This window comes from Pleurodeles waltl, chromosome 1_1 (assembly GCF_031143425.1).
Source record: "Pleurodeles waltl isolate 20211129_DDA chromosome 1_1, aPleWal1.hap1.20221129, whole genome shotgun sequence".
NCBI classification, from domain to species: domain Eukaryota; kingdom Metazoa; phylum Chordata; class Amphibia; order Caudata; family Salamandridae; genus Pleurodeles; species Pleurodeles waltl.
This window is the reverse complement of record NC_090436.1, coordinates 82,947,579-82,965,191: the sequence shown is the minus strand read 5'-3', so window position 1 is coordinate 82,965,191 and position 17,613 is coordinate 82,947,579. Positions and strand designations below refer to the sequence as shown.

The 17,613-nt window shown below is 45.3% G+C and overlaps 1 protein-coding gene across 1 annotated transcript in view; it reads right to left on the bottom strand.

Moving 5' to 3' along the window:
- DCAF12 (DDB1 and CUL4 associated factor 12) overlaps positions 1-17,613 on the bottom strand; it is a 150,652-nt gene that overhangs the window by 98,475 nt on the left and 34,564 nt on the right. The window contains exon 2 of the mRNA XM_069216673.1: positions 5,535-5,789. Within this exon, the coding sequence (XP_069072774.1) occupies positions 5,535-5,789 (255 nt within the window). The remainder of the gene's footprint in view (positions 1-5,534; positions 5,790-17,613) is intronic.

Sequence of the window (17,613 nt, the reverse complement as noted above, 5' to 3'; positions counted from 1 at the left end):
AGACGTGCATAAGGGATGTCACCTTGTGAGCTTCAGCGGAGGAGAGAGCACTGCAAAAAGAAAAGGCCGAGGTAGTGACCAGGAAGCGGATAGCAGATTTGTTGTGAGAAGTGGTGGAAGAGTGGAAACACCCTCGACCTCCACGAGCCAAGCTGGGCACATATAGAAGGATGGGGGGGCCTGAGACGCCAGGCCTGGTCTGGTCTGAGCCCTTGGAGCAGCCTGCCAGTGACCTCGAAGTGCGGAACAACTGGTTCAACTGCAGATAGGTCTCCACCATGGGAGGATGCACTTAAACACCAACCTCTCCCTCTCCAAATGCTGGGGAATCGCCCGCTGGTGGGTTGGGGGAGCGACATCTGCCACCCCTCCTCATTCATAACCCCAAGGGGGAGGGGGTAATAGCCCCAGAGGAACCTCCCGCCACTCACATACATATACACCGCAAGGACGCCAGACCCCGAGACAGCAGCTTTAAGTTTTTTTAAAACATAGCATACACATATAAACAGACGTTCTTGCGGGCTCAATGTTATAACAAGGTTTCTTGATGGAAATGCAAGCTATATTGAATTTAGACAGGGAACGGAAAACATTAACACACGTCTCTGATACATGCCAATAAAAATAAATTAAAAAAAAAATACACACAAGGTATGGCCTACTCTCTGCCCCACAGTCTAGCATAGGCTGCCAACTGTACCATCGCCAGCCTGGATAGAATAGGGGAAAAGAGGGCAACCCTGCCTAGCGCCTCTACTAACTGATGTGGCTTGTCGCCCTTAGCACACCTAAACTGTAGGGCTCTTACAAAGTAGAACGATTAGCCTGACAGTTAGTGCACTGAAGCTCCATTTCGACAGTACTCAACAAAACATGTAATCCCAGCTAAGGGTGTTGAAAGCTTTATGCAAATCCAACATCAGTCCTGTAGCCCGGGGCCATCTGCTCTGAGTGGCCTCTGTGACTCTGTAGAATCATCAGATATTCAAGGAGGCATTCCTGTAGAGGACAAACCGGTTCTGGACCATTCATGGGAGCACTTGTTGAATGACGTTGGCACTATGAGGTGGTGGAATACAAGGTAGGTGGGCTCCTTCCCAGCATAGAGATCAGTCAAGATTTGCAAAGCATAGCCTGGAGACGGCTGGCAGTGTAGTGTGTACAGGGAAAGGATTCAATTTGGGGAGGGCGAGGAGGGGTTGTCGTTATTTTAAGAGATATTTGGGGGGCCTCAAAGTTCCTCTCCGCTGGGCTGGGTCTCACCACTCCTTAGGCCCTAGGAGGAGGCTCTGCCCCACCCAGTCTCAGTGTTTTTGTGGGCATTGGTGAACACCACATCACACTAGAATGTGTGATGTGGTGTTCCTATTAACAGCGCTGTTTTACTTTGGATTTAAATTTAAAAGCAGGCAGGTTGACTTGTTCAAGTAAATGCCAGTGCCTAAACCAGTCCTGACAAGTGTCACCCATCTTGTGTTAGTACAATGCATTTCTGGTCATTTTCCCGCATTACTGCAATGCGTAATATTGTCATGCAAGTCCTGAAGTGCGGTAAAACCTTCCTGTTCCAGTTTCTCACTGCGCTAGGTAAGCTCAGAGTAGTGTTTATCAAAGGCCACAAGGTGGCACTGGTGTACAATGGGAGGTATAGGATTCTCGATATATCATTGTCATCTCGTCTTCATTGATTGATTTTGCTTGCAAGAAAGTGTCACTAATAGTTGTTGAAATGTCACTCATAATTACAATGAAATTATGAAAATGTCACACATAGCAATATGTGCTACGCTAAATTAGTTTTCTTTGTAATGAAAAAGAACAACTATCAGTAACTGGTCTCCAACATTACAATAATCTATTCTTAGAAAGACGAAATGGGTGACATACGAACTTACGAGGGGTGGTAACTCAAATATGGTCATTAATTATCAGCCAGGATGAGAAACGGTCTGTAGATAAACCAACTGTCTTACTTACAACAAACATAAACTAATTTTCCCATGTTTTGCACCAGATACATTACGTTTGAAAATTTCATAAGAATAATGCAGACAAGCCTCTATTCGTGTCCACTCTCATACCCCCGATGCTATGTTTTTTCATTTAAAAAAATTTATTTGGTTTTACAGGAGTCCAGACAACTGGCTCAACCTATTACCTTACTCTTTGCTGAAGTATTCTATATAAAGGCATCCATAAGGTGCCAAACAAATACAAAATGTTACCAGACCGAATAAGCGCAATACCGTCTGCTATAAGTTTTGGTTTTTGAACTGAGAAACCAACTGAGATCTCTGGTTACGCCTCTCAGCAGGAGTAAAGGCTTTCAACAACTGTGTTGAGTATTGCCTTCATTACGTGTGTTGCATGTGTGGGACTGGGTATAATTTCTGTATATTTAGTAGGACTTCAAGATCTGTACTGCTGAGTTGCTACAAAGTACGCTGTGGGGAGATCATTTTCTGTAGGCAGCTGTTTAGGTACATTTAAAGATGGCCTCCGCAGCTAATAACGTGAAAACATGCAGTGAAGATCAGAAGCAAAAGGGGAATAGAGCAAACTCATAGTACTGTTCCTCTACAACAAAGAGAAGAAACTGTCTGTACTCTCTGGTAATCGGTATGTGAGAATATGCAAACTGCCAGCACTAGAGGACTGCCACAGACGGAGTAGAACGCGATTTCCCCATGCTTCAACTGTGAAAGGTATCAGTGCCTCACTGAAGGGCCTGATGGCTCCAAGACCAGCTTAGCGGCAGCCAGTATGTCGGCAAACCAAGTGACTGGGGTTTGTCTGTGTATACTGGAATTTCTTCAGCACAGTGGAGCAATAATACTACTTTCATACTCATGATATAGGTGAAAACTCTATCTCAGGGTATCTGTCAAGATCACTGGCATTCTAGAAATTTGCCAAAAGACTGGAATCAGTTTGAAAGGACTGGTACAAGCCTGTATGCATCACAATCCATTGTTATCCCCCAAAGGTGGGTTGTCAGAGTGCAGTTTATCACTTTGACCAAAACCAGTTATGCCCCAGCTGCAGGGTCTCTCGCTAAGCACCTTTCGATGTTTCGTGATACTCAGATTTGTGCTAATACTGAGCAGAGTGTGTTTGAGCAAGGCTCAATAAATAGCAGGTCAATCGCTGGAGTTGGTATCAATTTCTATTCAGCCAAAAGCAGATCTCATGGCTTAGAAACATCTAGCGGCGTTCAAAAGGCCACAATAGGCTCCAATAAAGATACCAAGGCTACAGTAATTGGTGAAGACTTCAAATCTAAAGCCGGGGTTGAAGCTGCTGTCATTAGTACTGAATATTTCAACCAGGGTAGGCCCATGAAGGCCTGGGAAGATGCACCAGAAGGGTTCCGGTTGAAAATGGAGAGCATAGCTTTTTGAGGGTCTTTATTTGAGAAACCATCAGATGGAAATATCACCCCCCCCTCCAAGCCCCTAAACTGGCAATAGTTCAGGTGTGCCTGACAAGGAATCGGTATGTCTCATCTCTGCAGTGCTCACTGGACATCTTGTGCATCTTCCTTTCCTGTACTCCACCTCCTTTCAGTCCACAATGAACTGTTCCCATCATCTATGCATAGTGACTGCTGCAATCCATCTCACCATTAACAACTGTTTGGAGTAGGTCAGCATGATCATTGTCAAGAACTATGAAGCTGAATTTCATTTTGAGTCCAAATGACCCAATAATCCCGACCTTTCACATGACGCCCAATGATGCTTCCCTATGTATTCACCAACATGTTATATACTGCCAGTACAGCGTGGCACCCTGTGGTGGCTGAGGATATGGGCTTTATTAAAAACACTGTACACAAGTACAATGAACCGCACTGCAGTGTGGAGTGCTAATACACACCAGAATCTGACAGATTTGAAGCATCCCATTGACCTCACATAGGTCATTTGGTGGGTGGGGTTAAGGATTTGAGGTTGGCAGGTGGGGTGCACCCTGTCCGCAAACGATTCTGGGGTCAACTGCTAGAGGAAGCAAAAGAGTAAGCATAACAAAATCATCCTGCAAAACTACTAATACAGTTCTGATACTTGCTCTACTACAGCAAAAATAATTTAGGCATTTATATTTTTTTTAGTTGTGCAAATTACAATTGTTAACATTTTGGAATGTGGTTTATTACCAGTCAAAGTCACGATGCCATATGGTGTGCAACTCTGCACTCAAGGTTATTTTTGCAAAGATATATTCAAGCTATTAACAACACAATGGAAAGTGTAAGTGTAGTTGGCTGCTGCGAGAATACAAGCCTTTTCCTAAATCATAATTAAATGCAACAAAACTGCCATTGTACCTCCCCCCTACACATCCCAGGACTTGTAATCTCTTCACATTTTGGTACCCACACCATTCACTAATAAATCACACACTGAAGGTCACGTAGCAAGGTGCAGTCCTTGATGGTGTGTGGATAACCTATTTAAGAAACAAGCGATGGTTCAGTTTCTTGCCGCTCTTGGGTTTCGTCCCAAATAACTTCCCATTTTAGCTAATCTGATACTTCTCGATCAACTGCCCAGGTACTAAACAAAACGTATTTTTATCTGCGGAAATAGTTAATTATGATATCTTGTGTAGGTATTAGTGTAAAAATGAATTACAAACTAGGTGGGAAACTCGAGACACTGAAACCAGAATGCCGTCTAACAGATTTGTTTCCCCCAGAGAAACACTTCCATGAAGCATAATTTTTTTATTGTTGGCGCTCGTTACAATTCTCAAACTACAAGTCAAAGTACTGTCTCAAAGGTTTTTTTCCAGGTTACATAAAGAACTGACACATTTATGTTAATATTATCAACAACAACAAAAATTTAAAAAACAGGCCGTGTTCCCCACCGTACTGACGTTCTCCAAATCCATGCATCCGTTCTACATGCGGACATCTTTCCCGATACCCAAAGCTCGTAGGCCATGGCCCAAATATCTACCCACTCGCGCGTCTCTTCAAATGTTTCCCCTTCTAGCCAGATGGTTTGGTACTCTGAAATGAATGTGTCATGTAAAGTGCGGGGGATGTGGAGGGGATACATGTGCCACACAGGAAGGAGCCTAACGAGGAGGAGCTTGTACCCATGTACACCCAAAGTCCCCTTTCCTTTCTTAACGCTAGTAGATTCCAAAGTTAACCAAGGTCTGTAATCAAGGGTTTTGAGTACAGAACCTAAAGAGGAGCCCATAAAAACGACCCTCAGTTTTGCTTTGGGGGGACACACGAACTGAGCTCAGGGAGGGACCAAGACCACATATACAAGTTATTTTGACAATACCTTGCAATACTAAAGGGGGTGGGTGGCTTAAGCTAAACATATAACAGCAGTATATTTCCTATTAATAAATAAACTTACAGGCAACTTATCAGTACATACAGAGATTTTTCAAATGTCCCATTCGCTGAAAAATCTTAAGTTTTCTTACAGTCACCCTAAAGCAATATGCAACCTCTATCACACGGAAGTTCACCCAGAAAAAAAGAGAGAAACAAACACACTTACTGTATTGCACTTTGTTCCACAAACCACTTGTCGGTGGTTTAGCCACTGGGATGCGAACACTTTATTCAGGGTCCCAAGCTGGAACTCCTTCTCCTGCAGGAGGCTTGGAAGCTTTTGAGCTGCATAACCACACAATACTCGGTGGTAGCCGGAATCAGTCTGAACCTTTACTTCTCTGCTCTTCAGGTAGTACACCAACGACTTCTTCACTGGAGGGAGTCTTTTCCTCTTGTAGTTGGTATGATCCCAGCCATGCTGCAAAACAGATTACGATATCATGTTTAAGTGACATGTTATTGGATGCATAGCCAGGTGATCATTTAGAAGGCTCCTTCACTGACATGGCCATCATACATCAGATGGCATGGACAGACTCCATCCAACCCTATACACAAGAACACAAGAGGACAAAGTATACAACATACTGCCATATGTTGGCTGCCAGTCTGCACCGAGGCTGACTCAAAGAGCTGGGACTAGAAGAGGAAAGGAGGGAACACGGTAGAAAACTTGTGACTAGAAAAAGCTACCCCAAAACACTCAATCTGTTTGGCTGTCAGATTGCTAGGACATATTAAGTAATAATGTAGTAATCTTAGGCATCTGGCTGACAGGACAGGAATGCAGTGGAGGATGAGAAGGGCTGGGAGAAGAAGAGGCGGGGTGGAGGGGAAGGACATGAGATGGGGAAAAATGTTAGGAGAAGAAGCATTACAAATGAAGAAGGGAGGTGGGAAAGAGTGGCAGCAAAGGAAAAGGAGGTTAAAAAGGAGACACGGCGGAACTAAATCCTCGACAATGACCAGCGGTAGAACTACAGCAGTAACTGTAAACTAGTAGTGGGGATAACTCCATGACAGATGACCACTGCGGTGGCTAAAGCCCTAATAGCTGACCAGTGCTGTGGCTAAAGCCCTAATAGCTGACCACTGCTGTGGCTAAAGCCCTAATAGCGGACCACTGCTGTGGCTAAAGCCATAATAGCGGACCACTGCTGTGGCTAAAGCCATAATAGCGGACCACTGCTGTGGCTAAAGCCATAATAGCGGACCATTGCTGTGGCTTAAGCCCTAAAACTGACGACTGCTCAGACTAAATCCGCAATAGCTGGCAAAAAGTTGATAGATATTTTTTTAGCTGCCATACCGGCACCAAACACTTATTTTTTTATTACAAAAATACTAAACCCTTTCCATGGTGAACAAACATTTTCTCAAACCGTGTAGCAGGGTTGAACTAACACCTCAGCTCTCTTTTAGGTTTCATTAAACTAAACTCCGGTAGGTAAATAAATAGATTGTTTTTTTGTGCTCATAGGTTTTGCAGATACACAACGTAAATAGAGAAAATCAAGGTGCTGCAAAGGAAAAATATTTATTTGAACATATAATCATATGACCGCAGTAAGGAGATAAAGCATGGAACTAGACCATACAGAACATTGTCCCATCAAAACAGTTTGGCTACAAATAACACAAACAGCGAAGTAGGACTGTTTTGTTAAGATCAAAAACTGCAGTAAAGCGTTTTTGTATTGTTACCACCCACCTTGGAATAATAATTTAGCACTGCCCTTCACGTGGTTTGTTTCAAACCTAAGATATATTTATATACATGCTCACACACACACACACACACACACACACACACACACACACACACACCGACCCCCCCCCCCCTTAACTTGCCATAACAAAAGCATTCTGACGGGAACAAAGCAGTGCAAAAGGCAGGAATCTATTGACTCAGTCGTGAGTTTATTGCGGCATAGGTCTTTCTGGAAGCTGTTATTTAAATGGTCACAGACGGTGAAAAAGGACCCTTTGACTTCCTTGTGACTGCCCGATCCCTGCTGACCAGATCATGGTGTTTCTATGATGTCACTCGTGAACACGACCTCGAGCCTGACTACTCCACAAATACTGCTTTCCTTATAACAATTCTAGGCCCGTAGTCCAACATATGCTTTTAACGGCCTCCCATTTCTAATCAATAGGTTTGGTTTATAAAAGTATTGAAATGACAAATGCTGGTGCTTCCCAGATTTCTTTACCTGTTCCTCATCATTGCAATTCGGCTGAACATTTATTTTTTCTCTGCACTGCGAACCCTCCTGACACGCTTGATATGGGCTGGTCGCCGCCCCAGAATCAAATGGGAAAAGCGTACCCTCCCCTACTCCAAGGCAGCTTTGAAGTACCAGACCTCTACCTCTTATATGGTGGCACAATGCAACTTTTCCTACTACTGGTACCACCCAAATGCCAGACTCCTGCACCTCAAACCAGAACGACATCAAGTGGACCACTGTTGTTCTCCAGAGGGGATTGCCCCAAGAACCCCGCGACATTCACACCCTCTCCATGACATGCTGGGCCTGGTCTAAGCTCTGACACTAGTTGGGATTTAGCATCCTCTATTCACCAGACATCCCTTTTCACAACAACCCATGGCTCCCAATGACACGGCAAACATTAGTGCAACGCACACTATCCACACATCAGATCCGTACAGTGGGAGACCTCTATAAACTAGAACTCCTCTCACTGTTTGAGGTTGACAGCACAAAATCCACAATGGACCTCTTTGTCAGTCTTTGACTGCACAGTACCCTACGGGGGACATTACCCACCTTTCTGGAGGAACCTCCTGACTTCTCCCTCCTTACTACGATTATCTCGGCAGTTGAAAGCACTAGGCTGGTCTCTCGTCTTTACCACTCCAGTATTGAGCTGCGGCCTTAAGTGCAAAATTACATCAGGAGTGGCCTGGGAGCGGGATTTAAACTCCCCCATTCTGTACAAAGTCGGAACTTCTGTAGCCTTCAACCCAAGCTGGTTTCAACCAATAGTCAGCACAAACTCTTGCACTATAAGTTTCTTGACTGAGCATATGCCACTCCACAGGCCCTTGCTAAATTTGATCCCTAAAGTTCACATAAATGCCCTAAATGTACAGCAGACAACGCCGACTCTGCTCATCTCACTTGGACCTGCACTGTTATACAGAACTATTGGCGAGCCATATTTTCACTTCTTTCCGACATGTTAGACCACGCTGTGGCTCCCGACCCCTTCCTCGCACTCCTAGGATATGTTCAACTTCCCGTACCACAACTCAGACAGTTTCCAGGTATGGAGCTTCTACTAACTGGCCCATTGCCATGATATGGGGTGGCAGTAGTAGACCTACAACTAAAGACTAGCTATGCAACCTCATTTATTGTGACACCATGAGTGAACTCTACGCCTCACTTCTTCCCCCTAAGTCTAGACCTAAGTACATCTGGGACCCTCTCCACTCATACTTACTGACCCATGACATGCCTAACTCATCTGTAGTTGTGTCCAATTCATAACCTTTTTGCTGGCTTTATGCTCTCTGCCTAACACCTTTTCTTTGGGATTGTGCATGTTGATTGGACACAGTGTTACTCCTACAGCACTCATTAAGCTATGTACTATGTTCTTTCAAAAAAGCAATAAAAGCTTTTTTTTTTTTTTTTTAAGAATTAAAGTGACTTTTTTAGATTTAAATATTTTTTATTCTTGCTTACATGGGAGACACCCCCTCTTTTAATGGGGTAGGGTTAAGCCCCCCCACACCACTTTTTTAATGTATTTATATAGACAAGACTATATTGTCAAATAATTAAATTTTAGAGTATAAAATTCAAAATGTTTACATATCTGGTCTCTATTAATAAATATGTATACATACATTTAATAATTCCCTAGTCACTATGAAAAATATTAAATCCAGCCAACTCAATCCTAAAACACATAGTAATTACTTAACTTTACCTTAAATTAGTTTCATTTGTAACTTAATCAATGTTAATACAATAAATAGTTCTGCTGAAAATACTGTCTGACTTTTAATATTTAATTTTAGAACATGTATCTTTAAAAAAATCTATGTATTTAAATTAATATAAATGGAATTCAATATTTATTCAATTATTAACTACTTCAGTTTAAGTTACATGTGTTTACGTTAAATAACTGTTTCTAAGAAACAACATATTTTAAACATATAGGTAACTGCTGAATTTCTATGGTTTTGTGGGGTTAAACATGAATGCATCTATAACGTTCCTGTAACTTTTGTTTTTTTTTCCAGAGAATTTAGGTGTATATATACATACACACAAACACACACACTTACCTGCACTGTAATGTTCTAACCGGCGCTGTGACTCCTGTTGTCAATGTAATAAGAACAGTTGTAAGCGCTCTAGTTGTTATGCATGCGTGGTAATAGCATGCCTGGTACAGTCCCCGTAATGGGGCTGCACCATTTTGGTTGGTTTGGCTTACGATCCTACATAAAGAAGCCTAGGATCAGGCGTGGTGTGGTTTAGATATATTTATGGATTCATGTTGGACCATGCACAAAAAGGACTAAAACATATCATGCACCGCAATCAGTGGCCGTGGAAGCAAGATGCAATTGGCCAAAAATGTAAAAATAACAAATTCCTCATCCACACTGTGCGACGGTGTCCTTTCCAAAACTATTTCAGATACTGTGGTTACTGTTTTTCAGTATACTCTGAGAATCAGGAAATCTGCAGACTCAAAATACATTGCTAGACCATTTTTTCTGATTTAACACCACAGATGGTTTACTGAATGCACTTCTAAACCACGGGCACAATCTTAATATTGAGCCTTCTCTCATAGGTAGCTAGTTCCACAAAGCCCAAAGTACAGATGCGCAACCACATTTTTATGGTCTGACTTGATAGCACAAACAACTGTGTGAACATCACTGGAAGGGGATTTTGGCTCCCACCTTATGTTCGAGCCAGGAGTACATGTTTTAATTGGTACGACATTGAGTGCTTCCACGAAAAAGTGGTTGCCATCCTCACAGATGTGAACATTTCGTTTATTTATTCAGAAGCCTGAGACTGAACTTTTGGGGATACACACGACATGGTGATGTTGTTAAAGTGTCTTAGACAACTAAACAATTTATGGTGTTTTTCTCTGGCAGTACCAAAGATAGCAAGATGGCAGTCATTAACCTACGTGGATGTTTAGGTGTGGTACAACAGTGCAAATGTCACTTGACATTTTAGCCTACACCAATAGTATTCTACAGTTCTTTGATCCCACACAAATACATATCTATTCCCATGAAATTGACTTGTAATTATTCACATTACCATACAACATTCCTTTAAAGCCAGACCTATTGGCATGGACAATGCCGATGATGGTGTTAAAAATGTGGCCTGGCTACTAGTATTATAGAATCCCACCAAGGCATTGCCCTAGTCTAATTTGCAATTAAGTACAATACTTAGTGTGATTTGGTGGGAATCTGCCTCGGACCCAAATGAAGGTTGATGGGTGAAACTCGGCTACAAGAATTAATGTTTGAGAGCCCCGAAGCAGGCCCATCATGGCTTGAGCCGCCGTTATCTCCACCATCAGCACCACTAGAACTTTCAGAAACCCACTGCAGAACTAAAGTATTTAACCGGAAACCAAAAACAATAGACCAGACATCCACTGGAATAAAAACAACAGAAATCCCCTACAGCTCTGTGCTAGACATTTTCATTTTGGAATATCAAAAGTAAAATGTACGTTTCACCTCCTGTAAGGATGTGGTGCAGTTTACATCTTCATACTTTGTTTGGGTCTGAGAACAACATCTAAAATGCATCGTAGTAATGCAAAATTATTTTGACTGTGAGGTCTCTGTGGCCTCTTTGTATTTACTAGACAAGCTCAACAGAATGGCTGAGGAAGTTTAGGTGCAGGCCACCCGGATACGCTCACGCTGATTTGGTGTAGCAGTATCAGTAAAATAATTACATATTGTTGGAACAACCACGATGCTACTGTGGGCACCATGTTATTCGAGGAAACTAGAAATCCCTAGACTCGTCTTGATCTACTTTAATAAAAAAAAAAAGAAAAAAAAAAAAAAAAAAACGATTGTCAATAAATTTAAACAAGGACAACGGGCTTAGTTGGATAGAGGTGGACACCCGCGAATGTGACTGACCAGTCTCTTCTTGGCATGAAGACATGGCAGGGCACCGGCAGAATCCATGCAGGGTGGTAAACAGAGGGTATGCGGTTGATTCGCTGTAGGCAGCTCCTGTGTAACCAGACTGGAATTCTCCTGTAACGCCACGACCAAATAAGTATGTGCCAGGTGTACCCCGCCCTGTGGATGTTACCTACTCCCTGTAAATGGTCAAACAAGTTGTCTCTGCCACGTGGGCAAGTATGCTGTTCCCAGTGGAGAATGTCCTGTGTGGATATAAATACCTGCAGGAGTCCCAAACCTTGGGATGATGCTGCCCACGGAGATCGTAGGAAGAACCTTTTATGATGCCTTCCCACTATGATATACCTATAGATGCATTAGAAGGTGGCCCCGCTCAATCGCACCCCTGGTTGTGCACCCAATCAATGCTGCCCCATCGAGGAGGTGGTGCAACCTGGGGATGCTGTGGAGTGCACGTCCAATAGATGCACTTGAGGATTGTGCCCTCCGAGTGATACCCACTGTAGATATGGATGCTCTGAGCGATGCCCCTGTGGATGATGCTCAAATGGGTTTTCGATGGTGCTAGCTGTGGATGTTCTGGGGTTTGCCTGCTATGCTACCCTACTGACGCTGTGGATGGTGTCCCGTGAGAATGTTGTGCACAAGGCCCTCGATCAGTGGGCCACCTATGGATGAGGGCACCTGGTGATTGTATATATGTGACCACCAACGGTACTACCTGTGGAAGCTTTGGATAGTAGCCTCTGTGGATGCTATAGGGTTGCTAACTACGGACGATGTCCTATTTACGCTCTGGGTGGTGCACCTTGCGGGTGCTGTCCTCTATAGATACACGTGATGGCCCTGAGGATGATTTGTGAGGTACCAGTTGTGGATTTGGCCCTCAGGAGAAGCTTTGGATGGTGTTCCCGGTGGGTGTTGTACACCGTAGAAGCTGTGAGTGATGGCCCCAAGGATGCCTTGATAGGTGCCACTTGTAGATGTGGCGCTGGCTGTTGACGATGCTTTGGAAGGTGCCCCCAGTGGGTGCTGTACACCGTAGAAGCTGTGAGTGATGGCTCTGAGGATTTCTTGGGAGGTGCCACCTGTGGATGTAGCGAGGCTTTGGATGGTGCTCCCAGTAGGTGCTATACACCGTAGAAGCTGAGTGATGGCTCTGAGGATGTCTTGGGAGCTGCCACTTGGGGGTGACGCCCTTGTGGATGAGGTCAGTTGCTGCCTTGAATGGTGCAAACTTGGAAAGCTGCCCCTGTAGACGCTGCGAGTGCTGGTAATATTCTAGGTTTTGCTTTTTGAGGGCACCGAGGGATGCTAAGGACGGTGGGCCCTTCGGTGCTCTGGATGCTTTGAGTGATGCGCTGGATGGCGACGCCTGCCGGTGATTGTGGCTATTTTGTAATGTTTCCCCCTATGGATGCTGTGCCCGGTTGATGCGACAGACGAGGCCTCCTCGGGGATGGTCTTGACGATACCCTCTGTGGACACCGGGAGTGATGCTTGAATGGCGCCCCTGCGGGTGTCCTGGATGCGGCCTCTGTGGGCGGTGTAGCCGATGCCACTACCGGAGGCAGTCTCGCGTGGGCGCCGCCCTGGTGTCAGTTACCTGGGGTTCTGACACTCAAACACAAACAGGTTCAGGCACATGCAGCGTCGCAGGCTGATGGACCGTTCTGACGCGGCGCAAACTTCATATTTTCTTTCCACTCGCGGTTCACCTCTCCCGCTACCAGCCACACAGAGCTCTGCCCTCGCCGGAGACGCCGCCCACCCCATCTCTAGGGGCCCCTTGGTTGAGGCTTTGAGGTGCCCTACCATGGCTGATGTCTGCACACGGGAGCCCCACGGCACCGCCGGACGGACCCCTCCAAGCAGGGGCTGCAGACTCCGTCCCAGAATTCGGGATCCGAACCAGGCCTAGGCAGCGGAGGCCCCAGGTCTAGGGAGGAAAAGTGAGGCAGGGAGGAGGCGTGGGGCAGCCGGCAGTACGGCATAGAGGAGGGAGTGAGGCATCGGGGACCCATAGCCATCGGTGGAGAGAGCGAGGCACAGGGAGAGCAGGGCCAGAGTTACAAGTATCACAGGCTACACTATACCTCTAATGTGGTGAACAGAACATGTAAAAGTATATATTTAGTACTAAGCAATCAGACTATCTACTGCAAGCTTTAGAAGAAAAAAAACGTTTCTATTAGGACAAACTACAGAACTCACTCTTACACTACTTCGCAGCATAAATCTTTGTCCCCATGAAACTTTAGTTATTTCACGCATTAACACAATATAATGGCTCCCAAGCACCCTTTATATTTGTTGTTTAATTAATTACACACAGGTACCGAGCGCCCCGGTGATAAGATTTTTTCTTCTTTCGTTGTCTGCCTCTCCCTTGGCTTCACAGAACAGCAGACCCCTCCCTTCCCTTCCAGTCAGAGGCACCCAAGTTCAGCATTATGTTTTCCTACAGTTGTTTTTTAACCCCTTTGCTGCCAGGCCTTTTCCCCCTCAGGTGCCAAGCCTTTTTTTGGCTATTTGGGGCAGTTCGCGCTTAGGCCCTCATAACTTTTTGTTCACATAAGCTACCCACGCCAAATTTACGTCCTTTTTTTCCAACATCCTAGGGATTCTAGAGGTACCCAGACTTTGTGGGTTCCCCAGAAGGAGGCCAAGAAATTAGACAAAATACAGTGAGAATTTCGTTTTTTTCAACAAAATGGGAAAAAGGGGCTGCAGAAGAAGGCTTTTGGTTTTTTCCCTGAAAATGGCATCAACAAAGGGTTTGCGGTGCTAAAATCACCAGCTTCTCAGCTTTCAGGAACAGGCAGACTTGAATCAGAAAACCCAATTTTTCAACACAATTTTGGCATTTTACTGGGACATACCCCATTTTTACGATTTTTTGTGCTTTCAGCCTCCTTCCAGTCAGTGACAGAAATGGGCATGAAACCAATGTTGGATCCCAGAAACCGCAACATTTCTGAAAAGTAGACAAAAGTCTGAATTCAGCAAGGGGTAATTTGTGTAGACCCTACAAGGGTTTCCTACAGAAAATAACAACTGAAAAAACAAAATATTGAAATTGATGTGAAAAAATCTGCAACATTTCTCTATGTTTTACTCTGTAACTTTTTCCTGCAATGTCAGATTTTTGAAAGCAATATACCGTTACGTCTGCTGGACTCTTCTGGTTGCAGGGATATACAGGGCTTGTAGGTTCATCAAGAACACTAGGTGCCCAGAGCCAATAAATGACCTGCACCCTGCAGTGGGTTTTCCTTCTATACCGGGTATACAGCAATTAATTTGCTGAAATATAAAGAGTAAAAAATAGCTATCAAGAAAACCTTTTTTTTCCAAAATGGGCACAAGATAAGGTGTTGAGGAGCAGTGGTTATTTGCACATCTCTGAATTCCGGGGTGCCCATACTAGCATGTGAATTACAGGGCATTTCTCAAATAGATGTCTTTTTTTACACACTCTCTTATATTTGGAAGGAAAAAATTTAGAGAAAGACAAGGGGCAATAACACTTGTTTTGCTATTCTATGTTCCCCCAAGTCTCCAGATAAAAATGATACCTCACTTGTGTGGGTAGGCCTAGCGCCCGCAACAGGAAATGCCCCAAAACACAACATGGACACATCCCTTTTTTAAAGAAAACAGGAGGTGTTTTTTGCAAAGTGCCTAACTGTAGATTTTGGCCTCTAGCTCAGCAGGCACCTAGGGAAACCTACCAAACCTGTGCATTTTTTAAACCTAGAGACCTAGGGGAATCCAAGATGGGGTGACTTGTGGGGCTCTGACCAGGTTCTGTTACCCAGAATCCTTTGCAAACCTCAAAATTTGGCTAAAAAAAGAAACACATTTTCCTCACATTTGGGTGACAGAAAGTTCTGGAATCTGAGAGGAGCCACAAATTTCCTTCCACCCAGAGTTCCCAAGTCTCCCGATAAAAATGGTACCTCACTTGTGCAGGTAGGCCTAGCGCCCACGACAGGAAATGCCCCAAAACGCAAGTTGGACACATCACATTTTTTAAAAGAAAACAGAGGTGTTTTTTGCAAAGTGCCTACCTGTAGATTTTGGCCTCTAGCTCAGCAGGCACCTAGAGAAACCTAGCAAACCTGTGCATTTTTGAAAACTAGAGACCTTGGGGAATCAAAGATGGGGTGACTTGTGGGGCTCTGACCAGGTTCTGTTACCCAGAATCCTTTGCAAACCTCAAAATTTGGCCAAAAAAACACTTTTTCCTCTCATTTCGGTGACAGAAAGTTCTAGAATCTGAGAGAAGCCACAAATGTCCTTCCACCCAGCGTTCCCCCAAGTCTCCCGATAAAAATGGTACCTCACTTGTGTGGGTGGGCCTAGCGCCCACGAAAGGAAAGGGCCCAAAACACAACGTGGACACATCACATTTTTTCACAGAAAACAGAGGTGTTTTTTGCAAAGTGCCTACCTGTGGATTTTGGCCTCTAGCTCAGCCGGCCCGGGGGGGGGGGGCAGAAATGGCCTAAAATAAATTTGCCCCCCCCCCCCCAACCCCCTGGGAGCGACCCTTGACTACAGGGTCGCTCCCCTTGTGTGACGGCGCAAAAAAAAGAACCATGGTGCCTAGTGGGTTCTGCCAATCTGCCCCTAAAGCGGGCAGAAATGGCCTAAATACAATTTGCCCCTCAAGGGGAGCGACCCTTGCCTAAGGGGTCGCTCCCCATCTCTAAAAAAACAAACAAACAAAAAATAAAAATAAAATTGCCCTGGCGCCTAGAGGTTTCTCCCCCCCCCCCCCCCGGGGGCAGATCGGCCTAATAACAATAGGCCGATCTGCCCCCGGGGGGGGGGCAGAAATGGCCTAAAATAAATTTGCTCTCCCCCCTCCCCCCGGGGAGCGACCCTTGCCTACAAGGTCGCTCCCCTTGCGTGACAGCACAAAAAAAAGATCTCTGGTGCCTAGTGGTTTCTGCCCCCCTTGGGGGCAGATTGACCTATAATCGGCCGATCTGCCCCCAAAGCGGGCAGAAATGGCCTAAATACAATTTGCCCCTCCAGGGGAGCGACCCTTGCCTAAGGGGTCGCTCCCCATCTGTAAAACAACAAAAAAAAAATCCCCGGTGCCTAGTGGTTTCTGCCCCCCTTGGGGGCAGATCGGCCCAATTAAAATAGGCTGATCTGCCCCCATGGGGGGCAGAAATGGCCTAAAATAACTTTCCCCCCCCAGGGGAAGAACCCTTGCCTAAGGGGTCGCTCCCCTTGCGTGAAAAATAAAAAAAATAAAAAACAACTCCCTGGTGTCTAGTGGTTTCTGCCCCCCTTGGGGGCAGATTGGCCTCATAAAAATAGGCCAATCTGCCCCCAAGAGGGGGCAGAAATGGCCTAAATATAACTTGCCCCCTATGGGAGCGACCCTTGCCTAAAACAAAAAAAAAACAAAACAAAAAAAAAATTATCCTTGGTGCCTAGAGGTTTCTGCCCCCCTGGGAGCAGATCAGCCTAATAATAGGCCGATCTGCCCCCAGGGGGGGCAGAAAAGGCCTTAAAAAAAATGTCCCCCCTGGGAGCGACCCTTGCCCAAGGGGTCGCTCCCTTATGCCAATTAAAAAAAAAAAAAGAAAACATCCCTGGTGTCTAGTGGGCATTTCAAAAGCCGGACTGCAAGCAATCCGGCTTTTGAAACGCTTGGAGAGACTTCAAAGGGAAGGAAATACATATCCTTCCCTTTGAAGCCTCTCCGGACCTCCCCCACGTGATCGAAAGAGAAATGCAAAGCATTTCTCTTTTGATCGCGCTGGAAGCTGAGCTTCCAGCAGGATGGGGGAGGCTCTGTGATTGTCAGTGCGCGCTGACATCACAGGGGAGGTGGGGGGGGTTGGGGGGGGGTGTCAGGGGTGGAAGGGGAAGGGATTCCCCTTTCAGCCCTGGCCTGGGGGGGCGGCCCTCGGGGGGAGCGCTAGCGCTTCCCCCGAGGGCCGGTGGCAGGACGTAATGGTTACGTCCATGGCGCCACACGGGCGCTGCCATGGACGTAACCATTACGTCCATGGCGGGGAAG